Source organism: Meriones unguiculatus, chromosome 20, assembly GCF_030254825.1.
Source record: "Meriones unguiculatus strain TT.TT164.6M chromosome 20, Bangor_MerUng_6.1, whole genome shotgun sequence".
NCBI lineage: Eukaryota > Metazoa > Chordata > Mammalia > Rodentia > Muridae > Meriones > Meriones unguiculatus.
This window is the reverse complement of record NC_083367.1, coordinates 63873218-63888239: the sequence shown is the minus strand read 5'-3', so window position 1 is coordinate 63888239 and position 15022 is coordinate 63873218. Positions and strand designations below refer to the sequence as shown.

The 15022-nt window shown below is 48.9% G+C and overlaps 2 protein-coding genes and 1 long non-coding RNA gene across 7 annotated transcripts in view; all 3 read left to right on the top strand.

The window, feature by feature from the left end:
* Positions 1-3109, top strand: part of Snx9 (sorting nexin 9) — a 78785-nt gene extending 75676 nt beyond the window's left edge. Inside the window, exon 18 of the mRNA XM_021635723.2 lies at positions 1528-3109. Within this exon, the coding sequence (XP_021491398.1) occupies positions 1528-1575 (48 nt within the window). The 3' untranslated portion in view covers positions 1576-3109. The remainder of the gene's footprint in view (positions 1-1527) is intronic.
* Positions 3110-6222: 3113 nt separating this feature from the next.
* Positions 6223-7276, top strand: LOC132649575 (uncharacterized). The gene is made up of 2 exons (XR_009588085.1): positions 6223-6442; positions 6764-7276. It is a non-coding gene; the product is annotated as an uncharacterized LOC132649575 (long non-coding RNA).
* A 4741-nt stretch (positions 7277-12017) lies between these two features.
* The window catches only part of Synj2 (synaptojanin 2), a 104127-nt gene continuing 101122 nt past the window's right edge, over positions 12018-15022 (top strand). For 2 of the 5 annotated variants that reach the window (XR_009588084.1, XM_021635706.2), the window contains exon 1: positions 12023-12292. Coding sequence is in view for 4 of the 5 variants with exons in the window: in XM_021635706.2 (XP_021491381.1) it covers positions 12166-12292 (127 nt within the window). In the remaining variant the exon portion in view is untranslated. Of the gene's footprint in view, positions 12293-15022 lie in introns of all 5 variants that reach the window. The other 3 variants (XM_021635711.2, XM_021635709.2, XM_021635708.2) reach the window with 3 other exon arrangements.

The window sequence follows — 15022 nt, the reverse complement described above, 5'->3', positions numbered from 1 at the left end:
GTTATTTTTGAAGAGCAGGCATTGGATTCTTTGAAGCCTTGAACAGTTAGTCCTGATTGTGTGGCTTCATTCCTTCTGAGCCTTTCCCTGCAGAGGGACAGTGCATGAGGTCGCCCTGCCACCCTCAAGTTCTACTCCCTTCAGTTAGGGAAGGAAAGCAAAGGTAGCCTTTGTCTGTTACCCAGGTTTCACAGTTACCAAAGGAGTCTCTTCAGGAAAACCAAAACAACACAGTATTCTAAACATTTTCATTCAGAAAGCTGTAATGAAGAACTTAAATCTTCCCTTCCTCTGCCTAATGTTTTCATTCAGGACAGCTTTTCCACACATCTTGTCAGTGTAGCTGGAATTCAGACCCTGCTGGCAGGCAGCACTATAGCTGTAAAGTGAGCACCTGAGGCGGCCTTGACTCTCTATCTGCTGTTGCCTCCCATGCGTTCAGAAGTAACCCAGGCCAGTCCTCAGCTCACATCCCTGTGTGGGTCACTTTGGGGTTTCACTCTGCCAAAAACACCTTCTGAATTCTTGAAAAAGCTGTGCTTAACACTCTTCGTGTATAATTGTGAATCCTTTGCTGGCAAACACGATGGTGGTCTGTGTCCTTTACCTTTCATTTCATCGTGCTGCTGCTGCTGCTGCTGCTGCTGCTGCTGCTGCTGCTGCTGAGCGTGGCCTCGCTGTTAGAACCTAGTAGGTTACATCTGTCTCTGAGAAAATACTGGAAGGGTGCCTCTTAAAGGTCTCATTACTGGTGATTTGTTAATTATCAAGACCCTGTAATTCCAAATGGAAAACCACATATTTTACCGTCACTGTTGTCATAAATTTTTAAATGGCTAATATAATGCTGTGGGTTTTATATTAATATATAGTCCAATAGCAAAAATTTCCTTTAATTGTTGAAACTTAACGTTTGTGTTCCTGGAGAAAAGATGTGTGAGTAACTACTCTGTTTAAGGTCCCAAGACAGATGGGGGATCTGATCCTTGAAGGGGCACCTGGCAGATTCACGGTGCACCTGGCAGGTCCACGGTGCACCTGGGCTGTCGGAGACGCAGACTGTGCACGCGCCGTGTAGTAATGGAACAGGAAGTCCTGAGTTTTTAGACTTGTACAGAAAAGAGAGGGACTCTGGGCGGGCATGGTGGCCCAAGCCGTCATCCTGCTGTCTGGAGGAGAAGCAGCTAGTCTGAAAATGTAGCCTCGCCGTCAGGCAGGGCTTGGCCGTGGAGCTGGGTGGGCAGGGGGACAGGAATCGGGGCCTCCCACACACTGTGCACACCGATGAATTCTCGAAAAAGCTGTGCTTAACACACTTCGTGTATAATTGTGAATCCTGTGCTGGCAAAGGTCCCCAGCCACAGCACGGAGTCCCAGTGGCTACAGAGGAGACAGACAGACCAGCTAAATAAAGTGTTTGACAAGTTTATAATGTTTAACTCGGAAGAGGGAGGGTGGAACACTGAAGTTGTAGTATCTCAGAGTGATAATATCTCAACTGCTCTGTTGTTTTTTTTTTTTCACCAGATCGCAGAAAAGCTGAGGCAGGCCCTCAGCCGCTTTCCGGTTATGTAGACCAGAATGGAATGCAAAAGAACTCCGAAGTGCTTCTTTCTGACCTGGGGCGATGCAGTTCACTTTTTCCCCTATATTAAGAAAGAGAGAAAAAGAAAGGAAAACCAAAAAAGAAATAAGCTGACAAAAACCTGTTTTCGTCCTTAGCCAGCCTAAATGCACCATTTGTTAGGATGGCCTTTTTTGGTTCATTTCAACACTTATTAGTTACCCAATGGAAGATGTCTATTTTTGGAAATACTTAAATTCATCAAGATTTTGAATGGAGAAATAGGGGTTCCTCCTCCTGGTATTTTACATAGGATCGTAATTTATACATTACCTTGATATTCCAGTTCTTACCCAATGTCAGATAATTAATACTAATTGCTTTCTTAAAAATATGAAATATGCCAGAATAAAAAGTATATCTTTGTATATTTTTATAACTCTTTCAGTCCTTTGGGGCCCCTGTCTGTTTAGGGAAGTCTGCACACCCTCCACTGGCATAGCTGCAGCTCAGGTGCTCACAGGTGCGGGCATGCGGAGAGGGTCTCCAGATTGCCTACACCCTCACGGTGCCTGGTGGGGAGCCCATCACAAGTCACACGTGGTGGGCACAGCAGGTGAGTGGACCCCACCTGCCCACTGCTGCCCACAGGGTCAGTTTTCCTGTGCTGCTCTTGTGTAACATTTAGCACTCTTTGTACTCCTCTCTAGTTCAAGGTAAAGCACGTTTTATGCTAGAAGAATAAGTCAGAAAAGGTGACTTGTTCCCACTACCCCAGGTGGGTAGCCACCCTGATTCCTATCCCCAGGAGCACCTGGGGGAAGAACCAGTCATCTTCCAGAGCTCTCACCCCTCACTCTCAGTCACCCCCACCCCACCCCCCGCCACTGTCCATCAGGTGAGATAGGAGAGGTGCCAGTGGCCTCCTGGTTTGGAGCAGCAGTGGCTGGTCAGAATTCTCTCAAAAGATGAACTAGAGTCCAGCACCTGTTCCTGTCCCAGAGAACAGGGAGGCTAAATAACTGACGCGGGTGTCGGCTTGAAGGACGGGTGGCAGCCAGCTGATGATGAGCAGAGAGGGATACTGTCTGTGGCTGTGTGTCCCCACCTTCAGACAGTCCTGGTCCTGTGGGCTCATAGCACAAAGTACACACTGGCTCCTCCCCGCAGACAGGAGCTCCCTCCACAGTTGCCTTATACTTAATCCACTGCTTTCACTTTTCTGACCTGATGATTCTGTTATAGAGAATGGGAAGTCTGGGCCAACATAAATAAGTGAAACCAAAAATAAGTAGCTGAGAAAATCCAATAAGCATGAATATGAGAACTTCTTGTTCCTTGATATCACGGGTTTTTGTTAATGTTTTATAAGTAATTTTCCCCTACTTGATTTTCCTTTTATAAAATTCCATAGAGCAGTGTTTATGATGCAGCCATTTAATATATGTACAAATTGTAAAGAATATGTATAAATATTTTACATAAATGTAAGAGCATGTAGAAGGCAATATATAAATAAATTGTTTAAAAAAACTGTACAACAAAGTTCCAAAGCACTTTTTCAGAATACTGTGTGGCATTTTTGTGTGATCAAGCTTTTGTTGATGTAAATTGCTTTTCATTCCAACTGCCGAAAGTTGTCCTGGTAATGAATTTGTCTTCAAACCATCCTTCCCCTGACGTTAGTACCAGACTTTTCTAGGCCCTGTCTCCTAGAAATAGTGCTCTCTTCACACCTTATGCTTTGTGGTGGTGCACACCTTTAAATCACTCAGAAGGCAGGAGCAGGTGAATCTCTGAGTTCAAGGCCAGTGTGGTCTACAAAGCAAGTTCCAGGATGGCCAGGGCTTCACAGAGAACACTGTCTGGAAATACCAAAGATTATAACATAATAATAATAATCACACCTTTTTCATGGCATCAGCTTTAGGCCTAAATTTCTTAGCTGTTTTCTAGAATGAAGCATACTAAGAGTAAAATTAGAACCAAAGCATCAGATGAACACTTTACCTCCGACAAAATGGAAGATTCAGCCACAAAACATTGATACATCAATTTTTCAAATACAACAATAATGGGTCCTGAGCCCTGTTGCCAATCATGCAAGCATACCACAAACTCTGATGCCCTGTGACCTCCTCCCAGATGTACTAAGGAGAAAAGAGCCAGGCAAATGGAAAAGAAATTTGAAGAGTTGGTGAGAAGAGGCAAGAAGTGATGGTAGCTGTCTTTGAGCTGGGGAGAGTAAAGAGAGTGAAGATCAGACAGTCCAGTGGCGGCTGGCATGGTGGGATGTGCATGTCCTGTCTAAGGTGGTTCTTTTTGTGTTGATGTTTGATTTTAATTAGTTGAATCAAGTTTTGGGTATCACGGAAGAGCTACAGTAATAGAGGCCTGGAGAGGTGGCTCAGCAGCTGAGAGCACTTGCTGCTCTTAAAGACCGGGGTTTGGTTCTCAGCATCATATAGTGGGTCACAGCCATCTGTAACTTCCTCTTCTGCCCTCTGAGGGCCCCGCATATGTATGTGTCATACATGCATGCATGCAAACACGTATACATAAAATCTTTTTTAAAAAAAGTACTGGTGCTGGCTTTGTCAACATCATTTACTTTTTGGAAATGAGATGACTAAATTGTGACCAAACACTGAAATTATAGTTTTTAGCTGTATTTTGTGTGTATGAATGTTTGCGCACACATATGTATGTGCATCTGTGAGTGCCTGGTGCCCATGGAGAGGCAGAGGAGGGCCATCAGATCCCGCAGAGTTGAAGTTACAGATGGTTGTTAGCCTCTATCTGGGTGCTGGGAACTGAACCTGGTTCCTATGAAAGAGCAATAAGCTTTTAACTGGTGAGCCATCATCTCCCAGGCCCCCAGATGCCGAAAATGTTTTATGATTTGCAACATGTTATCAAGTTGCTTATGATATCAGAAACAAGATTTGTGCCTGAATTTGACAATGAGAGCTGATTATAACATTTTGCCACACATTTAAATGAGTTAAACATGGATCTTCAAGGTGAAACCCAGTTTACCATTAAATGTTTCAAATCAAAGCAGCAGCATTCTAAACCAAACTAAAATTACAACAAGCCCAAATTATGGGAAATAATTTCATGCATTTTGATATATTGGCTAAAGACAGTTCTGTGAACATCAAAAAAATATACAGCTTTGCTTTCAATTTGATGCAAGAATTTGAAAATATTTCCAAATTTCTGAGAAACTATTTTGCTATATTTGCTACTCCAGTTTTGGTCAACATAAATGATTCCTGCCATGTTTCAGAAGAAATACATACAGCTGTGATCTGATAGTCAACTTGGAGAAAAACAAAAACGATTATATCTCTTTACCAGAATATTCTCGGTCCTATCTCCAAGAAACAGTGTCTCTTCAAGATCGTACCTTATGCTGGGGGAAGTGGTGATACATACCTTTAATCCCTGCACTCGGAAGGCAGAGGCAGGTGAATTTCTTGAGTTTGAGGCCAGTAGTCTACAGAACAAGTTACAGGATGGCCAGGGCTACACAGAGAAGCCCTGTCTTGAAATACCAATAATAATAATAATAATAATAATCACACCTTCTATCACTGCCTTTGCGCAGTACCTAAATTTCTGAGCTATTTTCTAGAGTGAAGACTAAGTAAAATTAGAACCATAGCATCAGATGAACACCTTAACTCAGAATGGAAGCTTCATCCACCAAACCCTGATGCATCAGTTTCTCAAACGCGATGCCAAATAGCCCATTAGTTTATGTTACCCTTTTAGCTCTGTAATAGATTCAATGAGGTTTTATTACTTGGGGTCATTCTTTAGTAGTGATTAAAGGCTTGGGACCTGGTTGACAGGATTTTTTTTTTTCTTGTTTGTTTCTGCTTTTGGAGACAGGGTTTCTCTGTGTAGCCCTGTCTAGGAACTCGTTTTCTAGACAAAGACTGTCTCAGATTCACAGATCTGCCTGCCTCTGCCTCCTAAGTGCTAGGATTAAAGATGAGTTCCACCACCACCTGGCGGTTGACAGGATTTGTTTTGCGTATCTGTGGGGTGGATAAACAAATTAAGCACAGACCCTTTGCTCATGAGCTTCTATTAGTGTCTGTGTATTTAACGTGTGGCCAGAGTGTTACTCTTCAGTTAATGTGGCTCAGGGAAGGCTAATGGCTGGAACACCTGAAATTCTGCAGAAAATAGAAAATTGGCATGAATGACAAGGTTACAAGGGCAAGAGTGGGTGGACTCGGAGCTACACTTTGTCAGTAAGGAGCTACTGGCTCTTAGTCTCTTACTGTCAGTTCCCATTTTCTAAATGCGGGGAGGTTCTCTGAGATTGCAGTTTATATTCCAGCTACCTCTAGAGGTGTCTTATCGAAATTTCTTTTAATTTCAAAATGGGTGTTTTTATTCTGTGGTCTGTGTCCTGACTGCCAAAAAAGGGGTATCGATAAAGGACATAAGTTGTCGGTAAATTATTCTGGGCCCTGGCTGGATACATTTTCCCCGGGAACTGGATTTGTTTGGATTTTAAAGACAGCGTCGACTCCTGTGCCTAGCCGGACTTTGATCATCAACAGCGCCCCTCGTTCTTTCTCTCGCAGAGGTTTCCCTTCTCTAATCTTCTGACAGCACAAGAGCTGAAGGAAAGCCGCGAAAGGGGGGATGGGTCCCCTCGGCCCCAGAGCTGCGCAGCGGGGGAGGGTGGACCGGCGGGAGCCGGAGGGTCCTTCGGCAGGCAGGCAGCTCACCCACCCCGGCGGCGTGCAGCCGGGCGGGAGGGTTTGGGGGAGAAGGGCCGCGTGAAGAGAACGGTAGGCAGAAGGAGCCGCGGTGGCCTCTTCACGACGTCCCGTCCCCGGCGCTGAGGCGCAGGTAACGTCTCAAAACCGTGAGCAATAAACACGGTGGAGCCGCCAGAGTAAGACAGCGGCAGACCGGTCAGGGGAGGTGGGCGGGGCGCCTGCGTGTGGGCGGGGCTTGTGGCGGTGGGGGCGGGACCATATGTCCGTTGCTTCGGGTGAGCGAGGAGTCTGAGGGGCGGGGCTGCGGAGCAGAAGGACAGGTTACCGGCCGCAGGTGGGCCTGGGGGCGGGGTCTGTGGGCGGAGACTAGACGCCTGTGGTGCTGGGCGCACGCGCAATTGGGTGGACGCAGCTGCGGACCCACCAGCTCTAAGGACCCACCATCTTTAAGGCACAGATGCTTAAAACAGACGCACAAACCCGTGAGGAGTGTTTGAGGAAGCCAACGTCTCTGAAAATGCGGTCTTCCTGTGTGTCCATCAGCCAGCGAGAAAACCTCTAGAAGCCATCGGAGTCCGGCAGCGCCACAGTAGAAACCAGCTCCGTCAGAAAAGGGAGCGAAGCCGACCAGGCGAGGGCCCGGCGTGAGCAAGTAGACTGCGCAGACCTAACAAGCCTCAGAAAAGCTTTATAACTAAAATTAGCCCTCCCCCCCCTTTTTTATTTAAATTTTTTCTTGACAGGGTTTCTCTGTGTATCCCTGGCTCTGAGGGTCTGGAACTTGCTTTGTACACAAGGCTGGCCTTGAACTCACAGAGTACCACCTGCCTCTGCCTCCCAATTGCTGGGATTAAAGATTTTCACCACTATGCCCCTCTCCAAGTTTAAAGACGCATACATGCTGTACTGGCCTCCAGGCACTTGATCTCATGAGTGGTGAGGGAATAAAGAACAGACAGACAGAGCTGATTTGGGGCGGCCTGGCTCTCTGATGCAGAAACTCAGCATGTTTATTACAGAGGTGAACAGGGAGATGGGGTTATAGCTAATCTCTGCAGTCTCCATAGGGGAGCAGTCTTCAGTCCGCAGACATGGGGGCGGGGCGCTACAGTGGCAGACATTTTCTGCACACACAATATTCACACTCAAACTAGGGGAAAGCTTTGCCATTTCTTCACAGGAAGGAGCCTACTTGGATGTGCTCATGTCTACAGCATGCATTCCCTGGGAACTTCACTCAGAGCTTCCTCTGCTCTCCATAATACCAGCTGTGCCCCAAGTATCAGACTGTGGCGGTTGACCCCAAACCCATTCCTCTGCGCCCTTTTTTGTCCGCCACAACCGAGGGAACTTGGGAAGAAGGAGTCCATAGAGTTACATCTGTGGCCAAGGAGGCTCCGGCAGAACACGTCTCTAAGAGCCTCCGCCTTTTTCTTACAAACAGATGCCTCCAGTTTTGATTCCTGGTGTCTCATCTGCCTAGAATAACTGTGTAAGCTGAAGCAGTGATTTTATAATCATGAAGAAAGAAGCCAAGATGCTAATAAACTTGCCCAAATCATTTATGAAATTGCTGAGCCACGGGTGGCCACTCTGAGACTTCCTAAGATCTTGAAAGCCAGGATCAAGCCTCTAATCTGGGCACTTGTGAGACTGGACTATAGTTACTGCCTTAAGTCTTGTACAGGAGGATCTCAAGTCCAAGGCCAGCCTAGGCTGCATATCAAGACTATGTCTCAGAAAGAAGTCGTTAATAGGTGAGACGTGTGTGCACTCACGCATGCCACTGTATTAGACTATGTTTAGACTGATTTTGCTCAAAGGAGAATCACCACCACATAGCAACTTGAAATTTTATTTTTTTTCAAATTTGGCTTTTGGAGAATGCAATAGGATGTCATTATGTTTGAGGTGGTTTTTCCTTCCCTTAGCTCTCAGAATAATGACTCATGAGATTCTATTATTTTACAACTACCTAGGCCATATAGTCAGGCTCTTCTCTGATTAGCTCATAACTTAAAATAACCCATTTATTCTAATCTGCATTCTGCCACGTGGCTGGTTAACTGAGCTCAGGCACCGAGCATCTCTCTGCCTCAAATCTTGGCTGAATCTCCGACGACTGGCTCTATCCCAGAATATCTTCTGCCTGCAGGGTGTCCCACCTGTTTGCTGCCTCAGCTATAGGCCATGTTTTTTTTTTTTAAATTGACAGGTGTTGGGTCCATACAATACACAGGAGATTCATTCTACAGGTGAAACATTTTTGTTTTGTTTTCTTTCTTTTTTATTTTTTTTTAGAAAACATTTCAAATGCTTATTTTATACTTCATTTTTCTATATTTGATTTCTTTCCACACTTCCAAATATACACAAAATGGAAAGCATCACGTTACTCTTTCCTCACACCCCTGTGAGAAGCCGGCATTCACCCTGTATCTGCATCCTTCCTGGGCTGGAAGCTTGTTCCTATACAAGTCAGCTTCTCCAATTCCCAGCACCATCCACCGACAAGAGGTCTGTTGGGCATGGAAGCTTTTATAACTTTTTCTGTAACTTTTTCTGCTGCGCAGGGTAACTATGTACAGGCATTTTTTAAAATAAGACATCTTGTGAACTTTTTATGCATGGATTTTGCAACCAGTCTAAAAGCAGGCTGTTCCCAAAATAGGGTGAGAACAGAAAGGACACACCTGCCTACTCCCCAAAGGGGTACACCTGTGGCGTCCTGCCCTGCTGTGCAGAAGATGGCAGGGAGGCCCTCAAGGCTGCACCCCTTCGGACTACCTGTCAGGCAGAGATTTGCATTGTTCAAGGCCCTGCCCGGTTTCCACCCTTCTGGACATTAGCCAGACTCTAGCCCTGGCCACTGGGAGTTCGTCCTGAATCAACACTGTTCTGGACACAGGCAGACCTTTGCTGTTTTTGGCAGGTGAAAGTTCTGTGTGCTTGTGAGCTTCCAGTTATTTTCCCACATGTGATAGAGAGGGCGCCCGAGGTCTGACTGCCAGACTGCCGGGCCTGTATGGAAGCTGAGATTTAAGCTTAGAAGGGCATTAATTAGGCCCTGTCCACCCGAGAGCTAGAGGTGCCCAGGCCAGCACAATCTCTATGCCGACCCCTCGACCCCGCCCCAGCCCCCAAGCCCTGCTGGCTGGATTCCAGGAATAGACCAGGAGAAAAGGCAGGCACCTGCCCGGTGGGCAGAAGAGCTCTGGGCTTCCACGCACCCTGTGGTCTGTGTGGCAGCCTGGAGCTGCCGAGCACATGGGGGTGGGGCTTTATTCTTACTTTTTCATCTAGGCTTTTGCGGGGCCCTTTTGACTTTGGTGCCATCCGAAGAGAGATTGCAGTCTGGAAGGTTCTACTAACTTGTGAGCCATGGGTCTTAAACTGTGAATCCTTCTGTGTGTGACAGGTCTAGAGTGACCACCAGTATTCTTTATGTACACTTTTTCTTTTCTTTTTTTACAAGTAATGCCAAAATGCACTTCCAACGCAGCTGTTCCCATCAGCTGTTCCCTATCACCTGTTCAGACCAACCTGCAGGCCCAGACAAGCTTTGTGGGCAGCTGGGGTAAGTGATTCAGCTTCCCCTGCCATGCCCCATGCTTCCTGCGAACATACATGGGGTAGGCTCTGCCAAGATGCAGCTGTATCTGTGGTGACAGACACCAGGAAACCTCCAAGGGAACTATCAGTTCAGCAGCACAGGTAACCGCCCCCTATCATTCCCAGGCCTAAGGCTGCCCAGACATTTTCTTGATTAATCATTGATTGATTGGTGTGGGAGGAATCAGTCCACTGTTCGTGGTGCCATGCTAGGACAAGTGGTGCTAGATGGATTAAAACACGTTGAAAGCCAGTCATGGTGAGGCCTACCTTTAATCCCAGCACTCAGGAGGCAGGGGCAGGCAGGTCCCTAAGTTTGGGACAGACTCTACAGAGCTACTTCTAGGACAGCCAGAGCTACCCAGGGAAACTCTGCCCTCTGCCCAGCAAAAGGAAGTTGAGTGAGCCATAGAGAGCAGGGCAGTAAACCGCATTCCTCCCTGGTCTCTGCCTGGAGTCCGGCCCTGCCGTGACTCTAGGAGGGACTGGGCCTTGTGAGATGAAATAAACTCTTCCTACCCAAGTTGCTTTTTGTTCTTGGTATTTATCACAACTAGAAAACAAACCGGAGCAGAACGAGCTCACTGTTTTTACAGAGGATTTGGATTCAGTTTTCAGCGCTCCCTTGGTAACTCACAACTGTCTGTAATTCCAGTTGCAGGAAATCCCGTGTGCTCTTCTGGCCTTTCTGGGCACTGCAATGCACGTGGTATACATACATACATACATACATACATGCAAGCAAACATTCATGTACATAAAATAAAGCCATGAAAATAAAGCCGGGCGGTAGTGGTGCTCGCCTTCAATCCCAGCACTCGGGAGGCAGAGGCAGGTGGATCTCTGTGAGTTCAAGGCCAGCCTGGTCTACAGAATGAGGTTCAGGACAGCCAGAGCTACACAAAGAAACTCTATCCCAAAAAACCAAAAATAAATAAAAATAAAAAATAAACCTCTCAAGCAGCATGAGCAAGTCACATGCTCACGTATGCTTGTATACAGACCCTGTCACCAGGGAACACTAATATTATGGTGAGCTCTTGACTTCCTCTCAAAGGAAAAGTGGACCAAAGGTGAGTTTGAGTTTGCTGAACTTAATGTCACACTGCTTACAGAGGTGGTAATATCTCCCCCTAACAAGCTGTAGAGAATAAAGCTCCGAAGGCTGAGCATGGCCCACTCCTGTTCTTAGCACAGCAGAATGGGGCGGCAGAGAGGAGCACAGCTCTTGGGGTGGCCTGATGGAAACTCGCTGCTGCGGACCTCTGGAGCCATCCCACTAGAAAAGGAAGGCAGAACCTCCAAACCCACTCAAAGGGACTTCCAGTTCCATCTGGCTGTGCTCTCCCCTCCTTAGCCAGCCGACCAATCCTGACAGGCCCGGACCCTGGAACCACGCCTCGGGTTGCCTGAAGGCTGCAGATCACCAATAAGAACACCGGTGCTGAGAGCCTCAGGTGAGAGAGGGTCTGTTCCCCACCAGGGGAGGCCAGGTGCGGCTCCCACAGCTCAAGGCCGTGTCTTAAATGGGGAAATCAGGGTCTATCTGTCCCATCCCGGCTCTCCCAGACACAAGGCGACCTCAGCCTGTGAACTGAAGTCCCCGGCAGGAGGCAGCATTTAAAGAGTGTGCCAGGCACACACAGCACTCAGAGTGAAGGCCGCTTTATGCTTCTGCAGTCCCGCCCGGGAGACTGAGGCACGGGGCTCCAGGGCCCCCGGTGGGAGCAGGGCTGCGGCTGGGAGGGAGCACCGCGCCGGGTGGGAGCGGGAAGTCGGGCAGGCGGCGGCGGCGGGGTTTCCCGCCCCTGCGCGGCCCGCAGCCCCCGGCTGCCCTTATAAGGCTGCGGGAAGCCAGTCGGGGTCCCGGCTCCCGGGGCTCGCAGCCTCCTCTGCGGCGAGGAATGTGTGGAATCTCCCCGGTCCGCGGCCGCCCACCGCGGGGAGGACCGCGCTGGGCGCACCCGCGGGCCGCCAGGAGCGCGCGCCGGCCTCGGGGCCCGCCGTCCGGGTCCCCGCCGTGGGTCGCTCGCGCCTGCCTCGCCGCTGGGGGGAGCGCGGCCGTCGTGGGAGCGGCCGGGTGGCGGCGCCACCTCACCTGCCCCGGGCACCGGCGTCGGAGGAGGAGGAGGAGGCCGGGGAGGAGCCCGCGGCGCCGGAGTCCGGCGCAAAGTGAAACTCCGGGAAGCCGCGCGCCCTCGGGCGGGGCCGCGTCCCGGCTCCCCTCGGCCAGCAGCGGCTATGGCTCTGAGCAAAGGGCTGCGGCTGCTGGCGCGGCTGGACCCCACGGGCCCGAGCAGCGTGCTGCTGGAGGCGCGGGGCCGTGATGACTGCCTGCTCTTCGAGGCCGGTGCGGTGGCCACGCTGGGTGAGTGCTCCCCACGCGGGCGGCGACGCCGAGGAGGGAGGGAATCAGTGGGGGCTGGCGCCTTCGAGGAGACCTGGGGACCGGCGGCGTCTGTTTCCCCCCGACGGGGCGGGCCCGGGTGGCTCGGGGACCGGACCCGCCGGGAGCGCTTGTTCGCGACAGTCCTTGGTGCGGGGACGCCGGGGAGCTGGCACCCCTGGCTGGGCGAGGCGGGTCTCCGGGTGCGCGTCTGTTCTTTGAGAGCCAGCTGGCTCTGATCCCGCTCCCGATGCTCAGTACTGAAGCCTTGCGTGCTCTGGACGCGCAGAGGACGTTGCCCTGAAGAGGAGTCCACCTGGTGCTCCCTCGCTGTGCACCTGTCGAATACACCTAAGGTGCCTTGCCTTGTCTGAAGGGATGGCACGGAGGCACAAAACACTCCGAGAAACGTTGATGGCACCCTTCACTTGTCTCTTATAAGTACTCAGTCAGAAGCGTGAATAGCACCTGGAAGCCAGCATACTCCCTGGTGATTTTATCTTTATGCTGGGCTGTTAGGTGGCGGCAAGCCATTGCATTTCATAGCCAGACTTCAGCAGTCTTGAGATTGGTTTTGTGCTGAGGACCGCAGGGACATAATCTTATGCAGCTTTTACAGTTTTGTCCCGTAAACTGGGGCCTAAAGGGGCGAGGACACTTGCTCCAGGCAACACAGTCTTGTGTGTGGCTACTTTGGTGATGTCATACAGCGTATCCTTTCCTGGTATGGACAGCTTCCGGATCCTTCGTTTGGTAATTGACATTTGCAAGAAGGTCTGGGCAGCAGAAAGCTAGTCGTTAGACAGGATTGCTGGGATTTTAATGCCGAACCTTGGAGGGCAGCCTCAAGACAGTGGGCGTCCAGTTGTCCATCCTCCTGGCACCCCTAGCTAGACAGGATCACTTACAATTTAGGAGGTAACAGATGCAGCAAGCGCTCATTTGCAAGGTGCTTTGTGTCTCTAGTCCTTTTCCACATTTGTATGCACTGACTCCAGCTACACCATGCGTGTGTGTGTGTGTGTGTGTGTGTGTGTGTGTGTGTGTACGCAAATGTCTTAAAAGGAGCACTTCGATTTCCACTTCCTAGATCATGCCATTAATGTGTAGTTTATCTAGCTGGGTGTGGTGGAGTACAACCCAGGTTCTGGCTGTTCGAGGTAGGAGGATCAGTGGGAAGATTGATTAAGCCCGGGAGTTTCATACCATATGGGGCAATATAACCAGACCTCAAAACATGCAGGCAAATGCAGATACAGAAAAAAGCAAATCGCCGGCTTGCTGTCAATCACTTGATTAGGGAAGCAGTGTCTCCAGTATTCTGTGTCAAAAGTGGAGAGTCATGGAAGAATTCACAGTATTCCAATTTGGGTTCTGTCCTGAAACGTTCAGGTTTGGTCATTTGTCCCAGCCCTGAAAGAAAACCATGGAAATTTCCATTCCACTTTAGATGTCTACTTCATAACACATTTATCAGAACTCAGAACTTAATTTCATGATACAAAGCTACTGTGTCATCAAAGAGACTAAAACGCCTTTCAGTGGGGCTCCAGCAATACTAAGGGACGGTCAGATCCCGTGAGAGTGGTTCGAAACCACTTGGAACAGGTGTCTTCCATCAGACAGTCAAGTTTGGCCCACAATGGGTTTACACGATGGGTCATACAGCACTTTAGATTTTTACTTTAGAGGTTGTAATAAAGAGAATTGTCACATTCTCAATCCTCTCCACTGTTCTGTGCTTCTATCCCTTCAACCCATCATTTGTTTTCGGTAGAGCAGTGGCTAAATTACTTTTTTTGGGCTCAGTGTTTCTTGGTCAATGAAATGAAACTTTTTACTTGTTTTTAAAGAAATGGTAGCATTTGCTGATAATGTCCTGAGAGGATTACAAGAGAGCCTTTGTTACGAGAGTTATTGCTTAGCACTTTTAAAACAACCCAAAAGCTTCACTGTTGGATGGAATAACTTTGAAATCTCCACCTGTCCCCAGGGCCAGCTAGCTGTGTTACTTTCTTTTCCTTCACCTTTTCCCCTGATGGAATAGGACTGGAGGGGTGCCTCAGTGCTCAAGAATAAAAGCTGCTTTTCCAGAGGACTAGAGCCAGGGTTCCTAGCACCTATAAGGCTGTTCAAAATGGGCTGTACCTCCTGTCCCTGGGGATCTGGTGCTCTTTTCTAGCCTCTGAGGTCAGCAAGCACATGGGGTGTAAATGTGTATATTCAGGGAGAACACCCACATACAGAACATAAAAAATGAATCTGTGTCTCATAGCCAGGCTGGCCTGGAACTCTCGGAGAGCCACCTGCCCCTACCTCCCAAGAGTTGGGATGAAAGGTGTGTGCCACCACACTCACGTAATATTTTTAACTTTTTTTAAATGTTATATTTATTGGTGTTTTCCTACATTCATGTCTGTGCACCGCATGCGTGCAGTGCTTGAGGAAGCCGTTAGAGTGAGTTGGATCCCTGGAACCGGAGTTATGCATAGCTGTGGGTCACCACATGGATGCTGAGAATCAAACTTGAGCCAACTCTCTGCCTCCCCTCACCCCCAAATAAATAAAACTGGAAGGAAGGAAGGAAGGAAGGAAGGAAGGAAGGAAGGAAGGAAGGAAGGAAAGAAGGAAGGAAGGAAGGAAGGAAGGAAGGAAGGAAGGAAGGAAGGAAGGTGCGTGCATGAGTGGTGGTGGCCATGGGGGAGGGAGGCA